Source organism: Malaclemys terrapin, chromosome 1 (genome assembly GCF_027887155.1).
Source record: "Malaclemys terrapin pileata isolate rMalTer1 chromosome 1, rMalTer1.hap1, whole genome shotgun sequence".
NCBI lineage: Eukaryota > Metazoa > Chordata > Testudines > Emydidae > Malaclemys > Malaclemys terrapin.
Window position 1 is genome coordinate 138155487 of NC_071505.1, and position 22723 is coordinate 138178209.

The window sequence follows — 22723 nt, forward strand, 5'->3', positions numbered from 1 at the left end:
TCTGCCTGCTGCTTGTTGCTGTGTCTGAGCTCTTCTCAGATGTTGATAGGGTCCTCCTGCCTTGGTTACTCCTTTGTGTCATTTCATTCTGAATAATAAGATTTTCCTGGGGAAACAAGTTATTTTTCCCTTCTGTTCTTAGCAGGAAACAAAACACATGTTGACATTTAATCAATAACACCATCATATTACCTTGGTACCATAGGGTTAATTCTCTTAAAGGGAGGTTTTAACAGTGACAGTAACAAATAATCTATCTCAGTTAACAAACCTGCTACTTCCATACATTCAGAGTGAGAGCTGGTGATGGGAGTGACACAAATATGTTTATATTGATTTTTATTGCTATTTACAATGCAGAAATAACACAACTCAAAGAGAGGGAGCTGTCTCATAAATGCATCAACAAAACAATGCAATTCTAATAAATTACTATTGTGAAAACTGATTGGGATGCACCGGCATGTCTGAGCATCTAATCTTCGCTGAAGAAATTTATTACCGGTGATGATGTCTCCGAAAAATTCCCAAAAATCTTTACACTCAAATCCCATAGTGAGTTTGCAGTACCAGCAGTTATAGAAAAAAACTTCATTACCACTGTAAAAGGAGCACATTTGATGATGAAATTATGGAGAGACAATAAATATGGAACTATAAATGTCCTTTCTACAAAGTGCCTGTTCAGACCAGACCAGAATGGCTCTCATTCTTTAAAGTGTAATTTACCCCAGACTTGTTCTTTGTAACATCTGTTTGAGTACAGGGGTAACTCACTAATTTCATTCTGTAGGTGAGTATCTGTCAGTGAAGCTATATTGTGATCTGCAACAGAAATTATTAACTCATGCCATGGGATTACAGTTTACACTGATAACTACAAATCTCATTCTTACTGTAGCACCTCTGTTCAGAACAGTATTGACCTCTATCTAAGGCAGGCTCCTGCATTACAAACACATTCTCCTCCCAAGATAGTAACTAGCCACATTGTTGATAGCAAAAGAGACACAAAGATGTTTCTACTGCAAGGAAAAGAGGTCAGTGCAGAAGAGGAAACTGTTTTTATTTTCTAACTATTTATAGTCTTTACTTTTCAAATTAACGTTTCCGTGACAAATGAAACAGCTCATTGAAGCTAGTTTATCAAGGATTATTTCTGTTCCCATGATGAAGAGCGTGTTATAAGGATCTAGATAACTCCATGTACAGTATCTCTTACTGTGCCTATATTTTCTATTTTATAACTTTCTCTAGATGAGATACCTCGTTTATTTAAAAAAGCTAAAAAGAACAGCTTGAGTTAGTTTGTTTCAGGAGAGATTGCAGTCAGATGCTCTCACAGGGAATGTTAACTCCCTCTTTTCCTGGAGACAGCAAAAACTGTTATGAGCTACAACCTTAATGCTACAGAGCTAAGCCAGTCTCAATTTTCAGCTCACAGGATGGGCCATGCATGGGTGGCTATTAGCAGGTGGGCACAGAAGGGGGAAGGACTTGGGGAAAAAAAGTCACCATTATTATTATTATTTGCATAGCTGTAGTATCTAGAGGTCTCAGCAGAGACTTGGGCCACATTGTGCTAGTCATTATACAGTCACTTAGACTCTGCCCCTAAAGAATTTAAAATCCTAATAGAAAAGTGTAGGAGAAATATATTGTAACGTTGGGCCAGTAAATGTTAAACGATCAGCAAGCTGGGTCACCTGTAAAGCAAGTCTTAAGAACATACGAAAAGGATATTGCACTGATAAACGGGGCCATTCCTTGTAGACAGTCATCAAAACCATGTTGAGTAGACTAGAACCTTTAACATGTTTGCCTGTACTGTTAGAGAATCAAAGAATAAGTGCTAAATGTGTCTGTTTACCTGTATCCTATTAGAAATCTAACAATGTGATCTATTTATTAGTACTATTGCTAAATCCTGTTTCTGTCCTGTAACACTTCCTTACTATCTTCTATTGACTCCTAGATCAAAAGGGGATATTATCATTTAGATGGGATTTGTGGTGTAATAATATTATTGTCCTAATCTCTCCTCAAACCTTGTAATTCCACATAGTAAACCACCTGTGAACTGTCTTGATAGTTTGAATGACTATTGCTAACTGTATTGTTTGAGAAAAGAACCATCAAATACAGATCAAAATGTCAGCTTGTTTTCATCAAAGGCCATGTGGTGGAATTAGCTGTGAGCACCCAGGTTGCTTTAACTATAAAGGAAGCCTCGGGACTGATCCTTTTCATATCAGGTCTGCTTAAGCTTTGTCAGCGAAGAACTAAGCCACAAGACTGAAGTCTCCATATTTATCCTGGATTTCCCTAGAATTCTCATGGAAGAACTTGAACAAACTCTACATCTGAACCACCTATGGAACTATAACATTTTAAATCAATTCCAGAAAGACTTTTACAAATCAGCAGCCTCACTATCTCTGCTATGAAACTGACCAAAGGACTTTACACATATCTGTATGCATATGCATATTGATCTTTTAGCCACAGCAACTCTCTTTCTTTTTCCTTTTTGTTATTAAACTTTTCGTCTTTTAGTTACTAAAGGCTTGGCATCTGAATGATTATTGGGTAATAGCTGAAATTCATATTGACTTGGAGATCAGTCTTTTGGGACTGGTGAACCTAACCTAAGGTGAATCAGGTTTCAATAACCTCTCACAGTATTAGAGTTGGCTGTCTAGATGGGAGGCATGGGCTGGAATGCTTAAAGGGGACGATATTTGGCTTCTTGGTAACCAGTGAGGCATTCCAGAAGCTGTTCTGTTACTAGCTTGGTGCATCTAATTATAGAATAAATCACCAGTCTTGGGGATTTGTCTGCCCTATTTCTCTCAGTCTGCCCTGAGTTGTCATTCTCAGCATGGCCCATTCAGGCACCCCAGTCACAAACATTTTATCACCACAGTTGTGGATCCTGTTAAGAGCTTTGATAGTTGTAAACAAGGAGGTTTTCAAGTGTAGGGGACAGAACAGAAGTTCCTGAGGAGGAAACCTGAATCCTGTTCCTGGTTTTGACACTGACTTACTATGTGACTTGGGCAAGTCACTTCAGCTCTCTCCCATCTGTAAAAGGGGACTAGGGATACCCTCCTTTCAAAAGCACTTTAAGACTCCAGATGAAAAGTGTTCACAAATGTTTAAGTCATTCCTCCTTCTAAGGAGGCATTTCATTGACCTTTCAAAACATTACATGAATTAAAAATAGAAAGAGAAGACTGGAAGGTTGCAACCTTGACAGTGTCACTTTAATTCTTGAGGCTGCAAGTTCCTTTTTAGGAGTGTAGTGCAAATTTCCTGTGTGGTTTCTGATGAAATGCTGAAATGTGAACAGTTCTTCCTTTCCCAATACTGGTCTAACAGGGCAGCCAGGGTGTCTCTGTCCTCCAGGGAGGACAAAAGATTGGATATGGAGGATGAGAAGGGATACGCCACTTTAAATTTGCAATCCCGAACTCCAGTATCTGCCCGTGGACATCCAGGCAACAACAGAGGTATCACATATTCTACAGTTTTTCTTGGACTTTGTGCCCATTACTGATTGGCTGCTTGCTCCAACCCTCTCCCAGCCCCATGCACAGAATTGCGTCAGCCTCACTCCACTTCCTCCTCTCCATGTTCTCGCCTGCTCTGTCTCCCTTATCCCCATCTCTTCTTTTGTCTTTTTATGTCGCTAATCCCCACATCCCCTCCTCCCAAAAAGAAAAATGATGGTAGCAAGAGCAAGTTTACAGTCATCACACTGATCACAACCCTACTTTTCTGTCTTGTCTATTTCGTTTGTAAGCTCTTCAAGGTAGATACTGTCTTCTATTGTGTGTTTGTACAGCACCTGATTATTTCATTGTGGCAGGGGATAATTACTGTGCACACAGTTCACAGCCCCAATCCAATTCAGGAAATGAGCAACTATTGTGTACATATATTTCTCGATAGGTCTTTATAATGTATTTTATCTGTAAAAAAATATAAGAAGTGGCTAAGAACATGTCTATTATTGAATCTGTTATTGAGGATGGTAACTTGGGGGAGGGTGTCTCTGCTTTTATATTAAACCTTATTCTGATGTTTCCCTCTGCTATGACTTGTGGGGTTCCCAGATCAATCCCTTGCAGCAAGGAGACATCCCTGATCTGGATTTGATTATTTTGATCAAATTGATTTGTTAGGGAGAGGGAAGGGATAGCTCAGTGGTTTGAGCATTGGCCTGCTAAATCCAGGGTTGTGAATTCAATCTTTGAGGGGGACCACTTAGGGATGGGGGGAATCTGTCTGGGGATTGGTCCTACTTTGAGCAGCAGGTTGAACTAGATGATCTCCTGAGGTCCCTTCCAACCCAGATATTCTATGATTGAGATTATGCAGGACATTGTGATAGAAGGAAAAACTACATAATTTAAAATTTTAATGCAGGCCTTGACAAATATATTTTCCTGGTTAAATGCAATCAGCTTCCATGAACTGAAGTTTCCATTGAAAAGGTTTCTAATCCATATGCTTGTGAACAAAATTTTCTAAATGTGATCAGAGCAGCCTTGTCATCTGCTGTAATTTTATTGTGAGTCTTGGGAGTTTTAGTGTTTTTCTTAAAGCCTCATCTCTGATCTATGCAGCTTCGGTGCAACTAGTATCAAAGATGAGATGGGCCTTAATTATAGACCCTGCTGCTTATGTGAACCCTTTACTCCAGAGGTTGGCAACCTTTCAGAAGTGGTGTGCTGAGTCTTCATTTCTTCACTCTAATTTAAGGTTTCACATGCCAGTAATACATTTTAACATTTTTAGAAGGTCTCTTTCTATAAGTCTATAATATATAACTAAACTATTGTTGTATGTAAGGAAATAAGGTTTTTTAAAATGTTTAAGTAGCTTCATTTAAAATTAAATTAAAATGCAATGCCCCATGGATTGGTGGCCAGGACCCAGGCAGCGTGTGTGCCACTGAAAATCAGCTCGTGTGTCGCCTTTGGCATGCGTGCCATACGTTGCCTACCCCTGCTTTACTCGTTCTCTTCTGAAACCCATCTGTTCATGTTGCACCATGTACTGGTGGTTGCTGCCATCATCCCGAGGGATGGGGCAGGAGATCTGTGTGCCACTATGTAACTATTCCACATTTATTAACAATATTCAACATACTGTAGCTGTTTATTTTAAAAAATTAAACAAAACCTCAAACTTTGCTTTCTGAATCTGTGAATGCTGCAGACTCTGGGAGCTATGTGTATTTCCTCCTGAGTGGGTGAATTCCCATTGGACTCATTACTCTAACATTTTTCTAAGTGCCTAAATCACTTTTGAAAATATAGGGCTATGGAAAATTTTACCTTGACACCATTTTGGGGCTCAGGAGAAGGATTTCAACCTTATAGTCTCCTTACAACCTGAAATATCCTAATAAGGGTCACTGTTCTATCAATAATGTTCCCAAATATTAGGTTTATCTACTAATATTATTCTCAGACAGTACAGAGCTGGGTTCATCATAAAAATATCTCAACACATAAAAATCTACTCTTATGAATCAGCTATTTCTGCTTCTCAAGATCTCTTCTTTCTCTTCTGTTCGCTTTATGGTTGACTCGAGAATCTCAGAATGTTCAATTGTTAAAAACATGTGTGAGTGAAGAAAAACAATATATTTTAAAAGAGCAATTAAAAAGGGGATGTCACTTCACTTATTTTCATCACTGAAACAATTATTGGATTCTCTCAGGGCTCCCTGCACCTTCCCCCGTGTGGCGTCCAGTTGCCCTGACTTTGCTGACGGTGTGCTAATTTGGATTCATTCTGGCTCATATGTCACCAACAGAATTGTCACTAGGTCGTTATACAATTACTTTCCTACCTTTCCGGAGTCTCTTTTTGTCAAAAACAACACTTTCCTGTGTCCAAAGCAGAACTTTCAAAATCATATATAGGCGCCATTACACCCTGATAAAGCAGTTCCCCGTGGCTTCCATTCATAAGGAATCTTGTTTTTCACTCTATTCCCGTTTTCTATCAGTTAATCTTGGCTTTCGTGTTCTCTGCAAGAAAATTAAAGATCCCCAAATTTACCTGGGGCATTATGAAGCATTGTGATGTTGTTACATCCAAACTTCCCAAATGACTTCCTTTCAATACGTAATGTTGTTGTCTCTTATTGTCCCTTCAGTACGTGATATAATTACATTTCATCCTTCCTGAGATGCAAGAAAATACAATGATGTTGCAGAATTTTGTGAGAATAAGAATGTCATGCAGTGGTGTCAAAAGTATCATCACTAAAGAAAATTCCACAGCCTCGCTAGGTAACCTGTTCAAGTGCTTAACTATGCTTTTAGGTGACTCCAGAGAACCCGTAAGGTTGTTGTGTAGCTCTGACCACACTGTGAAATAAAAGGGAACACTAAGAGATTTTCCAAACTCAGAACTCATAAAGCATATTCACAAAAGAGTTATATTTGCTTCCCTCTCCTGTCCCTCATCACCACAGACAGAAAATGTTACACAGGCAGAGAAGAAAGATAATAAATGGGTCACGGATCATTGAAAACTCCATAAATCGAGTCACTGAAACTCAATAGCAAGGTCCGTAAACTATGAGGACTGTCGGTCATGACTGCAGTGTATAGGTATCCACGGTGCAATCACTACCTCACTCCCATAGACTTGTCCCATCCGGTGCTGAGCTCAGCTCAAATCCTGACAGGGACAGCCTCTTCTCTGGTTGTTCCAGAGTCCTAGTGAGAATTCTGGAGAGAATAGTGTACAAGAAATTACACCCAGTTCACTCCTTCAGTTTCAGGCATGCCTTGCTGTGTGTGTATTCAAATCCTCAAGAAAGTGGGTGAAAAGTCAGCACATTTGTACAAAATGTTCCACCCAAAGCTTTTGACATCTTACATCAAGATTTCAAATAGTTTCAAGTAGTTCTTCTTATTGACACTGCAAAAATGCTTGATGCTGTTATCTGGAGGCAACCACACCATTGGCTATGAGTTGAGTAATGCAGGAAAGACAAACAAAAGCTAGAGGGGTAAAGCAGCCCTCTGTTGTAGTTCATGTACTTCCCAGATACCATCACTGCTGCTCTGCATACAGTTAATGGGACACGTTTCACAACCAAGTGTGAATGATGTCAGCGCTGAGTGTCTCTTATATTTCTCATCTTTTCTGTTGTGGTTTTCCATCTGCGGCTGAGAGTGTCTAATGAGTCCTGACCACTGAGAACAAGCAACTGAGTTTGTGTTATTTTCTAAAGTGCTGTTGGAACTTGCAGAACTAATAGCCCTGGAGGCTGATGTCCTCTGTTTTGAGAATATCTACAGCCCAGAGGGCAGTAACACAAGCTGCCTTCCCGGGCCCAACACCCATATGCACACAGTCCCATCCCCCTGCTAATGCTAACCTCATCTTTGACCCCAAGGACCTCTAAGGGAGACAGAGGCCCATGCTATGGTCTATTCCAGTTTTCATCTCTCTGCTGAGACATTGGGTGAAGCCAATTAATTCTTATCTGGTAGTGATTTTTGTGATGTAAACACCATCCTTCTCAGAGCAAGACTGGAATTCACCCACTTATTTCAGATAGGCCCCTGAGGGGCCTCCAGATGGGAGTTAACAACCTGGAGATGTAGAAGAACCAGTGACCTAGAGATGAAGGAGGGCCATATTCTCACCTGGTGTAAAGCAGCATAGCTCATTGAAATCAAAAGAGTTACACCAATTTTATCTAAGGATCTGCCCCTGAATATATGAAAACAGTCTCATGCTACTGTATAGTTGTTCCAGTTGTCTCCCAAGATGGATCAGCTTAGACAAAAACAGATTAATATTGTGGTTGGTAGTGCTGGACAGAGACAGATTAAGTTGCTGAAGGGCCCATGCAATTTCCCCACCACCACCACCAATTTTGCTTGTCTCAGTCCTGTTCTCAGTATCCCTACTAGTTTAGGCCTGCCACTCTACATAGGTTTGTTGATGTGTTTTACTCATGCCCTACAAGTGTTAGAATAGGATGAGGAAGGCTTCAATAACATGCAATAACAGTTCTGAGGAAATGTGTAAACCTTCAATCCATTTAGAGCATGCAATTAAGTCCTCACTTAATGTCATTCATTGAAGTTGTTATAAAGTCAGACTTTGCAGGGGAAGGGACTGTAGCTCCATGCATCAGAGCGTACATGGCTATAACATGACAAGGGAACATTTTGATTTTCCAGATTCACACAGGAACATCATGCCAGCATTTACTACCAGCATTCAAAAATACCAATAGAAGTTGGTGATCTGCAAGACCATCAGAACACATTTTGAGACCTTGCCATTTTTGAGATACAGTATGACAATAAAGCTTAAGAAGAATTTGCCAAATGGACAGCTAGGCCCTGGGGACCAGAACCTTACTTCACCTCACCAGCTTCTTTGTGCCTCACTGGCAGTAGAAAATGGGGGGGAGGGAGAGAAAGCTGGCTTAAACCAAAGTTGAAGCTATGCCATTCTATACCAGCTGAGGATCTAGCTCAGGGGTTGGCAACCTTTCAGAAGTGCTGTGCCGAGTCTTCATTTATTCTCTCTAATTTAAAGTTTTGCGTGCCAGTAATACATTTTAACATTTGTAGGAGGTTTCCTTTCTATAAGTCTGTAATATATAACTAAACTATTGTTGTATGTAAACTATATAAGGTTTTTAAAATGTTTAAGAAGCTTAATTTAAAATTAAATTAAAATGCAGAGCCTCCCGGATCAGTGAGTGCCACTGAAAATCAGCTTGTGTGCCATAGGTTGCCTACCCCTGCTCTACGGCATGCAGCTGGCAACAACAGAATATGGCCATGATGCTGTGAAAATCCTGTATTCACCCCTGCAGGTGAATCATGAACCTGCAGTTCTCCAGAAACAAGTTGCCTCTTTAAAAACCAACCCACAGAATTTACACAGACAGGGCTGTGTTTTCGACAGACGTTGCAAAGAGAAATAAGTGGAGGGCAGATGGGCGAGAAGGGAGGCAGAGGAAGAAAGAGAAGGGAACAATTCCTCAGTTCAAAGGGAACATTTCTCTTTTGTAACATCCTTTCAGAGGAAGTTCTGGGCCACTCTGCTTCGATATCCGGGTTGCCTTATTTGTATCTAACAATGCATTAAAAAGGAGCCCTCTCTAAAACAACAGATCTTGTTCCTCGCTCAACAGCTACAGAACCTGAAACGTGCTATAACTTTTTGACTCGGAATATAAACTTCCCTCTTCACCAGCTATGACAGAGGAAATAACATATGCGGATCTGGAATTTAATAAATCTTATGCACTGGAAAATATTCCAAAGCCTCCCACTCCTGAGGAAAAAGGTACAATCTCTATTGGGCTTTTTTCGTTATTGTGCTAAAATTAGCTGGGCTGGGAAGTGCTCTCAACCTAGGCTTAGGCAGAATGGACCAAATTCGCTTCTCTAACTCCACACTTCTCAGTAGTGTTACACCAGTGGTGAATTTGTCCTGTTTTATTGTCATTATTAATTAACAGAAGGGCAGAAGCAGGCACATTTCTGCTCAAAGCATGGGCGGGAGATGCTGTCTCTCCCCTGAAGATTTTATTATGTAGGGACCCAATCCTGCAAACACTAACTGCTGAGAGTAGTACTTACCGCCATGAATAGTCCTAGTGACTTTGATGGATTACCCAGATGAGTGAGCAGTATGCCAGGTAGTAAGTGTTTGTGTGGGATCAGGCTCTAGAGCAGAGTTGGATAGTCTAGAGAAGATACTGTGCCATCAGTTCATAATCATTTTTGCAAAATCATCCATGGCATGATGCATCCTAGATTAGGATTTTACTGTTGTCAAACTATGGTTTGTGGGGAAGTGAAGATTTTTGTTTGCATTCATGTTTGACTTGCTCCAGGTTGCTTCTTGTAATTGATAAGTGACATTAATAAGTAGAAGAGAAAACCCTCTAAGACAAACCCCAATTCATGGCCTTTCCCTGAAACAATGAATGGGAGATTATTTAAGCAAAACACTCACAAGTCAGGACATTGGTTTGCTGTGGCCCTCTGAACAATTCAACCACATAGCCCCATGCTGTCCTCTGCAGCAGCATTTCCATCCAGCAAACCTGGAGTGATTGAAATTGAAAACCACTTCCCTTTTTTGGTTAAATGTCAGAGAGCACAAAGGGTTTTGCCTTCAGGCCCCAGCTTGGGGCTGTAGCTCAGTAGTGAAGGTGGAAGGTTTTTTCATCTTTACATTCAAATAAATGTCAGATTATTTAGCAGTTTTGCCATCTCTATGAAAGTAGCAATTACCAGACGGCATCAGTGTGTTACAGGCCCTGTCTCAGGCTTTTCTGCAGTTTCATACTGGAGCTCTGAGCAGTCATACTCCTCTCTTACATACAATGCAACTCCCCCTGCTTTTCTGCCCTGCCTGTCTTTCCTGTTTATATCCATCCATGATAGTACTCCAGTCATGTGAGTTATCCCACCAACTCTCTGTTATTCCAATCACATCATAGTTCCTTGACTGTGCCAGGACTTCCAGTTCTCCCTGCTTGTTTCCCAGGCTTCTTGCATTTGTATATAGGCACTTAAGATAACTCGCTGATCATCCTGCTTTCTCAGTATGAGGCAGGAGTCCTCCCCTCTTGCTCTCTCCTACTTGTGCTTCCTCCTGGTATGCCATTTCCCCACTTACTTCAGGGCTTTGGTCTCTTTCCCCCAGTGTACCTAGTTTAAAGCCCTCCTCACTAGGTTTGCCAGCCTGCTTGCAAAGATGCTCTTCCCTCTCTTCGTTAGAGGGAGCCCGTCTCCACCTAGCAATCCTTCTTCTTGGAACATCATCCCATTGTCAAAGAATCCAAAGCCTTCTCTCCAACACCACCTGTGTAGCCATTTGTTGACTTCCACAATTCGACGGTCTCTACCTGGGCCCTTTCCTTCCACAGGGAGGGTGGATGAGAACACCACTTGCACCTCAAACTCCTTTATCCTTCTTCCCAGAGCCATGTAGTCTGCAGTGATCCACTCAAGGTCATTCTTGGCAGTATCATTGTTGCCCACATGGAGAAGCAGGAAGGGCTAGTGATCTGAGGGCTTGATGAGTCTCGGCAGTCTCTCCGTCACATCGTGAATCCTAGCTCCTGGCAAGCAGCACACTTCTCGGCTTTCCCGGTCAGGACTGCAGATAGATGACTCAGTTCCCCTTAGGAGGGAGTCCCCGACCACCACCATCCGCCTCCTTCTCTTGGGAGTGGTGGTCATGGAACCACCATCCCTAGGACAGTGCATCTCATGCCTTCCAATTAGTGGAGTCTCGTTGTGCTCCCTTCCCCCTGATGTATCATCTGGTCCACTCTCCGCATTAGTACCTGTGGAGAGAACATGAAAGTGGTTGCTCACCTGTATCTGCACTGCTGGTATATGGACGCTCCTCTTTCTTCTTCTGGAGGTCACATGCTGCCAATTTTCTTCACCGTCCCTCTGTCCCTGCTGCGCAGCCTGCTCTGATTCTTCAGAATGTTGTGCCCGTAGAAGCATATCCTGACGTCTCTCCAAGAAATCTTCATTTTCTCTTATGCAACGCAGGGTTGATACCTTCTCTTCGAATATGGAGACCCGCTTGCACTTTGTACAGACAAAGTCGCTTCTGTCCTGTGGAAGAAAGACAAACATGGCACAACCTGTGCAGGTCACAAGAGCTGATCGCTCACCTTCCATATCACCTTCCTTCTAAGAGCTTCCTCAGCTGTTGCAGTTAATACTCAGAAAAGGCTGTAAGATGAAAGCCTCAGTGGGCTCCCCCCAGGCAAACTCCCTCCGTTAGCCTCTCCGCTGTTCGTCGCTCTGCTGGCTCACAATTGGCTGCCTTTTTATAACAATCAGGCCCACTCAAGGCCCACCTGGAACAAAGCACTCCCAATTCACACTTTTCAAACAATCAAGCACACAGTCAAACTGACAAACTGTCCCCGCAACAGACACTCAGTGCTAATCCCCTCACTGGGGAGGCGTACAGAAATAGATTTTAAGAGCCCTTTAACTCAACAAAAATGGCTGTGTCATGTGGATGGGTGCAGGGTTAAATTCGACCTAAACTCCTAGTGTAGACCAGGGCTAATTCTTTGTTCTCACCATTTTATTATTTTTTTAGGAAATTCAGCTTTCATTTTCAACCCTTTTTCTCACTCTTATCATCCTCTCTGTCTAAACCTGGATTCTCAAAATATTTTCCATTAAAAAAGATTGTGAAATGTGAAAAACAAAAAACATTTAAGGGGGACTGGATGATGGCTGATGAGGGAGGGAGGATAATTTTAGAGAAAGGGGAGGTAAGCTGATGGTGGGAAAGGACCTGTCATTGCTGGAGGAGAAGGAGGTAAATGACTATTGGTTGGTGGAGATGCCAGGGCTGGAAGGGTGGACATCTCGTTTCCTCAGTATCATAGACTTTAGACTTTGAGGTCAGAAGGGACCATTATGATCATCTAGTCTGACCTCCTGCACAACACAGGCCACAGAATCTCACCCACCCACTCCTGTATCAAACCCCCACTGCTCTCCTTGGAAGTCTGTTCCAGAACTTCACGCCTCTGATGGTTAGAAACCTTCATCTAATTTCAAGTCTAAACTTCCCGATGGCCAGTTTATATCAATTTGTTCTCGTGTCCACATTGGTAGTGAGCTGAAATAATTCCTCTCCCTCCCTGGTATTTATCCCTCTGATATATTTATAGAGAGCAATCATATCTCCCCTCAGCCTTCTTTTAGTTAGGCTAAACAAGCCGAGCTTTTTGAGACTCCTTTCATAAGACAAGTTTTCCAGTCCTCGGATCCTCCTAGTAGCCCTTCTCCGTACCTGTTCCAGTTTGAATTCATACTTCTTAAACATGGGAGACCAGAACTGCACGTGGTATTCCAGATGAGGTCTCACCAGTGCCTTGTATAATGGTACTAACTGGAAATACCTCACCTGATGCATCCCAAGACCGCATTAGCTTTTTTCATGGCCATATCACATTGGCAGCTCATAGTCATCCTGTGATCAACCAATACTCCAAGGTCCTTCTCCTCCTCTGTTACTTCCAACTGATGCTTCCCCAGTTTATAAAAAAACTTCTTGTTATTAATCCCTAAATGCATGACCTTGCACTTTTCACTATTAAATTTCATCCTATTACTATTACTCCAGTTTACAAGGTCATCCAGATCTTCCTGTATGATATCCCTGTCCTTCTCTGTATTGGCAATACCTCCCAGCTTTGTGTCATCCACAGACTTTATTAGCACATTACCACTTTTTGTGCCAAGGTCAGTAATAATAAGATTGGTCCTAAAACCGATCCCTGAGGAACTCCACTAGTAACCTCCCTCCATCCTGACAGTTCACCTTTCAGTATGACCCATTGTAGTCTCCCTTTAACCAGTTCCTTATCAACCTTTCATATTGATCCCCAACTTTTCCAATTTAGCTAATAATTCCCCATGTGGAACCGTATCAAATGCCTTACTGAAATCGAGGTACATTAGATCCACTGTGTTTCCTTTGTCTAAAAGATCTGTTGCCTTCTCAAAGAAGGAGATCAGGTTGGTTTGGCATGATCTACCTTTTGTAAAACCATGTTGTATTTTGTCCCTATTACCATTGACCTCAATGTCCTTAACTACTTTCTCCTTCAAGCCATGGTGTTGCCTAATAAGGAGGAAGCAGAAAAAAGAACACAAAGTCTGAACTTTTGTGGAATAATGTGCAGTGGGTTTGATTCACCCCACATGTACAGACATAGAAACAAAGAATATCAGGGTTGGAAGGGACCTCATCTAGTCCAACCCCCTGCTCAAAGCAGGACCAATCCACAGACAGATTTTTGCCCCAAATAGCCCCCTCAAGGATTGAGCTCACAATCCTGGGTTTAGCAGGCCAATGTTCAAACCACTGAGCTATCCCTCCTCCTGGCACATTACAGCGCCCTTCATCAGCAAGGGCTGTTGCTGTGGCCTGAGAAGAATTCACCCCTGGGACGGCAGGTAATGCTTCCAGCTTTAATCTTCACTTTGGGTCCACAGGAGCTCTGCAGACAGATTGCAGTGGGGGCGACTCCAAGCTGGGGTCTGTTTTGAGCGGCTGCAACTCCCTGCATTGGAAGGGATGTTTTAGGCACCTTGGGTAGCTGCAACCCCCTCCAAGCAGAACTGCTCTCACTGAGGACCTTGTACCAAAGTCTGCACTATCAGCACATGGCTCAGTGTCCTTGTGGGTAGGGTGAGGAAAAGAAGAAAACATAATAGAAGCAAAATAAGGAATTTTCAGGATCTGCCTCTTTTAGTTACTGAATTCATTGTTGATTTCTGCCAGGGCTCCCCACTTCATCCCCATGGTGTCTGGCTGCCCTGACTTTGCTCACATTGTGTCTGGCATTAATGGTAGGACTGCTAGCCCTGGGAGTTGTGTGTAAGTAACAATACATATTTATTTGGTGAATTCAATGTTGGTGAAAGATGTCAGTTTGATATCCATCCCCTATAGGATGAAGTTCTTGATTTATCCATAGAGCTGGTACAACACAGGCAGACTGCACAGAGCAAGCTTCCCAGATGCTCTGCCTCACCCATTAATGTACATTACCTTGGCCCTGCTCCAGAGGTATCACTACTACAAGTGACAATCTTAATAGTCCATTCATGCCTGGACCTCTCCTCTTAAACTGCCAAAAAGGTACCCTTTTTTGTGTCAGCTGGCTCATTGGGAACTAGTGATCTCCACTATCTCATTTCACACTAGTCTGTTTTCAGGTGGCCATCACTTTTGGATACTAGTGACCTTCTCTGGATACAAATCCATGATGGAAAGGTGGAAGGGCCCATGTCTCATGAATAGGCCACTTCCTTTAAAAAAAAAAAAACAGAAAAATTACATTTGACCTCTGAGTTCATCACTATCTGATATTTCTGTAAAATAAGGATGAAAATAAATCAAATCAATGGAATGACCAATAATTGAAAGGAACAATTTATTCAGTTTTAAATATTAAAAAGACAATTATAAAAAGCTGTAGGCACCCTGATATTTAACGCTTGCATTTTAATAATCCCAGCAGCATTTAAAAGTAACCGTTCAGAAATGAACAAATCTCAGTATGGCTAGCAGGCGAGCCAAATAAAAAAAACAAACCTCCTTTTCACCTCAATAACATTTGAATTTGTAAAAGTTCATGCTAGAAAATGCTTCTGTGAATTTCAGTTTTCCAGGTTACCAGCATCTGCCAGGAAGAGAATGTAAAACTCAAAGAGAAGGAGAAAGCTCTGCAAACAAATTTCTCAAGCAGGCTGCAAGAAATAAGAGAGAGTTTGTGTTTCAAAGGGGAAGTGAAGAATAAAAATAATGGTAAACAATGTTGTTATACACCTGGACTAAATCTTTTGTCCCAGGATGAGTAATAACACAGGCAATGGTGATGCAATAGTCCCCTCACACAACATCTCATGCTAATCTGAGCTCAGTAAAACCATTACTGAGGGAAGGTCTTCACTACAGGGGTGGGTCGATTTAAGATACGCAAATTCAGCTATGTGAATAGCGTAGCTGTATTCGACGTATCGGAGCTGACTTACCTCGCTGTGAGGACGGCGGCAAAATTGACCTCCGTGGCTCCCCGTCGACGGTGCTTACTCTCACCTCTGCTGGTGGAGTAAGAGCATCGATTCGGGGATCGATTGTCGCATCCCGACGAGACGCGATAATTCGATCCCCGAGAGATCGATTTCTACCCGCCGATTCAGGCGGGTAGTGTAGACCTTGTCTGAGAGTAAGCAGGGATTAAGGAGAGAAATGAGGTGTAAGGGAATTCCATTTCCAGGACACTTTCTATTTTTATCCTCTCTGCTGAAATTGCTTACAACATCAATAATTAGAGCCTGTCATGATGGTGACACCAAATCACTAAGAACTGGAGTAAAAAGAACAGGAGTACTTGTGGCACCATATGCATCCGAAGAAGTGGGCTGTAGTCCACGAAAGCTTATGCTCTAATAAATTTGTTCGTCTCTAAGGTGCCACAAGTACTCCTGTTCTTTTTGTGGATACAGACTAACATGGCTGCTACTCTGAAGAACTGGAGTGAGATTAACCAATTTATTACAGAGAATATGAAACAGATGTCAGGTGGGGACAGTACCCTTACAGTGTTCAAGTGTGGTAAATCAGGATTCCACTCCCATTCAGTCTCTGGGATTGTTGGGAGGGGCACAGCAGAAAGAGGGGAGCTGTTGTGGGGTGTGGAAGGGGCACCATGCTATGTCCTTTGTGAGGTAGGAGTGCCTCATATTTCTCAGGATTGACTCCTCTGACTAATTAAGGAGCAGTACTAATGGTCTTCTAAGGCAAATTCAAGATGGCACCTTAACGGAAGGGTGGGTTAGGTGAATCAGAAACCAGGTAAATTAAACAGGAAAGATCTTAAGGTCTTTGATTGTGAAGCAGGGAATCAGCCCCAGGAAGATGGGGAAAAAGTAACTTACTTTGGAACTTCTGAAAAGAGATCTATTATCCCAATCTTACTGGTTGGAGAAAAAACTGAGCAAGGTGATTGGCAATAATGGGAAATAAACCCCATCTCACAAAACTGTTGTGCAGGGAGAAATCAGATTGAAAATGTGCTTCATATTTTTCCCACACAACTCATACAATTATAAAAATTATTGGTGAGTCTACATGTTACTGGTGGCCAATATATTGTACATTCTCTGGCTCCCAGTCCTCTGGCCAGTTCAAGATTGTTAGTACAGTGTATTCACTAATGCCAGCTAGTTCTTCAAGCAATCAGACATCTGCCATTTCTTTGGGAGACTATCCCATGGTCCAGTTAACCTCCATCCAAAGTATCAACATGGGGAAGGCAATGTCTAACAATGCCCAAATGAGTTCAGCATTGACAGGTTTTGCTCTGTTTTTACTTAGTCATATTTCTTTGACCTCAATGGAACTTTGACGCAGCGAGGACTGAGTAAAATCTGAGTAAGATCTCAGTATTTGGTGTCATGGAGAATTAGGGTCACAGACATCACAACTCTTTGATTACCTTGCCATCTCAAGCCAATGGCCGTAGCCCTCGCTTTCTCCACATCACACATAGGATTAAAAACAGAATGATGATTTTTCACTTTTCTTCAGGAATGAGTTGTACACTCTGCCCCACAAACTGGCAACAAATGGGAGGAGACACCTGTTACTACATTTCTTCAGGGAAGAAGACATGGGAGGGGAGTCGGACCTTCTGTGCCTCACAACATTCCACCCTTCTCATGATAAAAGACAAGGAGAAGCTGGTATGTTCCCCAGCCCAGCCCAGTTTCCTTTTGTATTTCTGTGTACCTTTCAGAAATCTCCACAAAACAGAAAATATGTTTTGGCTAGTGTATCTCCAGCTATTCAATATCCCCAGACTCTGTACAGTAGGCCAGATCCATGTACATTAGCATAATTAGCATAGTTCCAAAGATGTCATTGTATAACAAGGGATACTGGCATGAAGAAATTACTGCCAGTCACAGGGTATTATTCAGAAACTCTTTTTGTGAGTGTATTGAATCGCAGCATGGTTACGAGCTTTGAGTCTTCCACAAAGGCTTTTTACCCCCTCAGGTTTCAGGCAGAGGATTGACCAGTGCTCTAAGGAGAACAGTTGATCTGCTCTTCGGGCTGGTAGAGGGATGTAGGGCAGAGGTTTTCAAAGTTACAAGCCAGGTGGGCAGAGACAGTCCTACTCAGAGGCATACATTATTAACAGGCCTGGATTGAGGTTGCAGGATACTGTCATTTTTAATTCCCCCCCTCTCCCAGTAACAGTAATCTGTGCTTTTGTTGCTTGGATCTTGGTTTTACTTATTTGATCTGCCCAAACAAGAAATGCCCATCTCACATTTATTACATGTGTCACAGTTTAGGTCAACTGCACCTGCATTTCCACACCATGGACCAGCAAGGGCACCAGCTCTGTTGGGTGGAGACCTGCATCTCTCACCTTCTATCTGAGGTATTTTCAGGGTGCATAGTTCCCTGCCTACACTTTGATATCCCCCAGCAAGGTAGATGACCGAAACAGCCAGCATCTGCACTTTGCTTTTTTTCCAGAGGCTATAAACAGCATAAGTGCCCATAGTTATAAATTACCATGCAACCCTTTCTAAGCAAGCACATTTATTCTTAAGGTGAAAGCATTGCAGAGAACACACATTAAAACAATAAATGAACCTACATGCATGCTAATGAGCTTACCAGAGATCACCCCCAACTCCAACAAGGACTCAGTTAGGTGAGCTGTTCTTCAGACCATACCGGGGGTGGGGGGGTTCTGTTTGTAACAGCTTTAACCTGGATCAAGTGTACTCATGAAAATGTTCATCTTTCCTTTATCCCTGTAGGGCCTTGATCTTCAGATTTCTGGGAGCAGGTAATCAGTAGACAATGGTTCTCTCCTCAGGGCATAACTTCAAAAGGCTGAGTTTTTGCATAAATAGAGGAGGGTAACTTTGCATCCACCTCCACCTCAAGGTTTCCACTTAATTATTTTTGTCCCAGAAATTCATTCTTGTCTATAACACTGTTTAATATAGTTATTTGAAACTCATAACACTTCACAAGCTTTACATTGGCTACATGTCCCTTCCAGAGAAATTACATACACTTCCACAATAATACGTTGGGTTTTTATACAAAGGACTCCAAATACACCTAAACTTTATTCAACAAGGTTTTTCAAGAGTATTGCAGGAAATTGCCTTATCTGTCACAACAGGCACATAAATAAATCAAGTAAATTTCATTTTATCAAATATATCAAATAGCTTCCAATACCTTTGCTGAGGAAAAAGCAAATCTATTTTAGGTGGGAGATCTCAGCAATTTCATTTTGTTGTTAAATTCTGAGTCTGCCTTTTTTTTTAGCAGTAGACATGACAGATGTACACAGAGGGGGAAAGAGACAGGAACAGCAGAGGAGAGGAAATCAGGGCTTCTGTCTTTGGGTTGAGGTTCAAGTATTGGAAGATCACAATCACAGCCTGTGTGTCACATGACCTTAGTACGCACTGCTGGGGCTGGTTCCTCTGAAAAAAACATCAAGAGGGGTTGCTCAGATTTCCCTCTCACCAGACTGTAGGAGGCAAAATTTCCCCCAGGTTGCTTCAACATCATTTTTAGCTTTCCAAACTGGTCATAGCAAAGACTGTAAAATTAGATTTATCCAGGATAGCTAAGTTAGACAATTAGGAGGCAGTAGGAAAAAAGGAGAGTGGAAATATGTAGGAGGAATAAAGTGGGGATGGGAATGTGAACTGAGGAATTGAAATAGCAGGAACCTTGAGCTCACATCTCAGGAGTTGCCATGGAGCAACCAAGGAAATGGATGGTGATGTCATCTGATTACATCTCCTTGTAACGGGGCTCACGTTGCGCCCCTAGGTATTGGGCCCCTGGGCTTCTCTCTTCAATGAGTCAGGGACACTTCAGTCTGTTGCAACACCCATGTCCTTTATTTGTGATTTTTTTAAAATTCTTGTCTAAAAGTCACATCTTATGTAAATATTAGATAAGACTCCAAAAACTTTGTGTTAATTAATTTTATAAATTCACAATGAAATCAGTCTTTCTGTCACTGGCCAGCCTAGAGAGGTAGTTGGATAAGGTGGAATCTCAGACTGGGCTTTTCCAGCTCTAATATCTGTGAGGTTACAAAACTACAAAAAGTTACTATATATATTTATGTCACTTAGCATTGCATAACTCTTTTCTCCAGCTAACCAGCATGTTTGTGTTCAGATATGTCAGAATCCATCATATTTCAAAATGGTGTCTCAAGTTTCTCCTACAGCACTTGAATGGTCCTGCAAGCATAGAAAGAGGGCTATAGCTCAGGTGTCATAATGAGGAACAACATCCCATTCTGTGATACTTACCTTCTTTCAATGACTTCCAGCAGTGTTACTGAGCCTACAAATTTATGAACTTTTTCTAAAAAATTGTCCTCATTTCCTCATAGGAAAATGTCAGTAGATATTTGATTAAAGAAAATTACTGGATTGGATTATCACGACGTAACACTGAAAGGCCTGACTGGTTTTGGGAGGACACCACAGCTCTTTCTACATCCGAAAAGGGGTAAGATTTAGTAACTTGGGGAAAGATTTTCATCAATGAGTATGTGAAGTTGGTCTATGTCCATACTTAGGCATGGGCAGGTACCATCAGTGGTAAGTACCATCCAGTTAGACCCACTACTTTGCAAACCTTCCCACAGTGTCCCCCCACCAATGACAAGGAGCCCCCAATCCAATCCAACCTTCCTCCTAGCTGCCAAACCCTCCTACATTCCTCTTCCCAAGCAGCCATTCGGGGGGAGAGTGGGGTATAGGCACTTCACTGAGAAGCTGTAAATCTCTCTCAGGGCAGGTCTTCACTACAGGGGGGAGGTCGATTTAAGATACGCAAATTCAACATCCATGGCTCCCCATCGACGACGCTTACTCCCACCTCTGCTGGTGGAGTAAGAGCATCAATTTGGGGATCGATTGTCGCGTCCCGACGAGATGCGATAATTCGATCCCCAAGAGATCGATTTCTACCCGCCGATTGAGGCGGGTAGTGTAGACCTAGCCTCAGTCTCTCATTTTCCCTGGCACCTGTGAGTGGGGAGGGGAGTGCTGTGGAGGATATTCCTGGTGCCTGTCAGATAAGTGCTGTGTGCTGCCTCCAAGCAACCTGAGGGTGATTCCTTGGGCCCAGTCTCTCACTGCTTTTAGGAACACTGTGGAGGCTGGATCCAGTAACATAGGAATTAGTGCTCTACAGTGCCCTGTGGGTGACCCATCTAAGATTAAATCCTCAGTTTCTCTCACCACTTTAGCTGCCACTGGGGCTGCAAGCATGGTAAATTCAGGTCTATCATCATAGGGGGTCAGTGCACAGCACTGTGTCAAGCTCTTCAGTGCTTTGGAGAAATATGTGTATTGAGGGTATGCTGGAGCTGAAGCTGTAATTTGCAGCTCGGATAGATAGACCTGTGCTAGCTCTGAATGAGCTATTACAGATATACCTATATGAGCCAGTGCTGATTCAGCTAGCATGCGGGGGTGGGAGGGAGGAGGAGCGGAAGCGGGAGGGAGAGGGAGAAGTAATGTAATCGTTGCTGTAAAAATGGCAGGACAGGCTTGTTACCGCATATACAATCCCATGTGAAAGCCTGTCCTGCCACCTTTTAGACACTAGTTTAATCAGAGCTAGTGTAGGTTTGTCTATCTGAGCTGGAAATTACACCTCCAGCTCTAGTGTAGCTGTACCTCAGAGTGACTAACAATTCTTTTGAAGATGACCCTGTCTGATAATAATTATACATGTAACACAAATGTGGTATGGTGTAATAAAACTGTGTTTTGTTTTCTAGAATCTCTGTTTACAGTGTCAAGAATCCCTGTGCATATCTGTGGGATAAATACATTTATGCGGATCGGCGCTGTGATGAGAACAATTTCTGGATCTGTGAGAAGGCACCCTTCCAGCTGAGGCTCACAGACAATCAGTAGCAGTTTATCAGTTTATTATGGTTTATCAGTATAAAATATTTATTTATTAGCAGTGGGAAGAAGCTCTGTGGGCTCTGTTTTGAGTTGTGAGATTTTGGGTTCTGCAAAGTGTCCAAATGAGCATTTAAATAGTTGTTTAGAGTCATAATCAGCATTGTCATTTTCATTGTTTTAGGATGCCTTTACAAAAGTCTTAATCTTTTCTTATAAATAAGGCTGTATTTTAGTCACAGGTATTTTTAGTAAAAGTTATGGACAGGTTACGGGCAGTAAACAAAAATCTGTGACGGCCGTGACCTCTCTAAAAACACGGAGCCTTACGTATCAGTCAATCCCTCCAGCCCACGAACCATGTCATGGGGGAATGGGGATGTAGAAAGTGAGCTACACTCCTTTTTCAGAGTAGTTCTCTATTGTACATTTAATAATATATTGAAGATACTCTTAATACAATGTACAGAAAACCTCTGGATTGCTTGGTAAACTGGGCACAAGATAACAATCTGTGTTTTAACACCACTACATGTAAAGTTATATGTCTAGGAATAAAAACTGTAGGCCATACTTACAGAATGGGGGACTCTGTCCTGGGAAGTAGTGACTCTTAAAAAGACTTGAGGGATGTAGTGGATAATCAGCTAATAGTCTCAAGGAGCTCAATCTATTTAGTTTAAGACACAGAAATTTAAGGGATGGCTTGATCAGTCAATAAGTGCTGACATGAGGAACAAATGTTTGATAATAGACTCTTTAATCTAGCAGACATAGGTATAACAAGATCCACTGGCTGGAAGTTGAAGCTAGGTAAATTCAGATTGGAAATATAACATTTTTTTTTATTAGTGAGGGTACTTAACCATTGTAACAACTTATCAAGTGTTGTGGTGGATTCTCCATCACTGGCACTTTTAAAATCAAGACTGGATGTTTTTCCTAAAAGATCTGCTTTAGTTCAACTATGTCCAAGTACTACAAATCAGTTGTGGAATTACTTCAGGGAGCTTCTATAGCCTGTGTTATACAGGAGGTCAGACTAGACGATCACAGAGGTCCTTTCTGGCCTCAGAATACTGTAGCTTGCTTTTTAAATGTATTGTGTAGCTTTAGGGGAATCATAACATTTACAGTTATGCAGCAGAAGAGAATAATAATTG

General features: G+C 42.0%; 2 protein-coding genes across 3 annotated transcripts in view; both read left to right on the forward strand.

Annotated features, from left to right (window-relative positions):
* LOC128843613 (ovostatin-like) overlaps positions 1-22723 on the forward strand; it is a 372466-nt gene that overhangs the window by 164916 nt on the left and 184827 nt on the right. The gene's annotated exons all lie outside the window — the stretch shown is intronic.
* LOC128843655 (C-type lectin domain family 1 member B-like) lies at positions 3400-21759 on the forward strand. 2 transcript variants are annotated; one of them, XM_054040662.1, is made up of 6 exons: positions 3400-3512; positions 14350-14445; positions 15235-15378; positions 17164-17318; positions 20030-20148; positions 21431-21759. In XM_054040662.1, exons 1-6 carry the CDS (start codon positions 3428-3430, stop codon positions 21567-21569), a joined length of 738 nt encoding a protein of 245 aa, XP_053896637.1. In that variant the 5' UTR covers positions 3400-3427; the 3' UTR covers positions 21570-21759. The 2 variants fall into 2 exon arrangements, with proteins under 2 accessions (XP_053896637.1, XP_053896647.1); XM_054040672.1 differs by lacking the exon at positions 3400-3512 and adding an exon at positions 9192-9348.

Coding starts and splice junctions, on each gene's coding strand:
- LOC128843655 (XM_054040672.1), top strand. CDS start 9,258: ATGACAGAGGAAATAACATATGCGGATCTGGAATTTAATAAATCTTAT. Junction 14,446..15,234: donor GCTAGCCCTGGGAGTTGTGT/GTAAGTAACAAT, acceptor TGTGAATTTCAG/TTTTCCAGGTTACCAGCATC. Junction 17,319..20,029: donor TAAAAGACAAGGAGAAGCTG/GTATGTTCCCCA, acceptor ATTTCCTCATAG/GAAAATGTCAGTAGATATTT.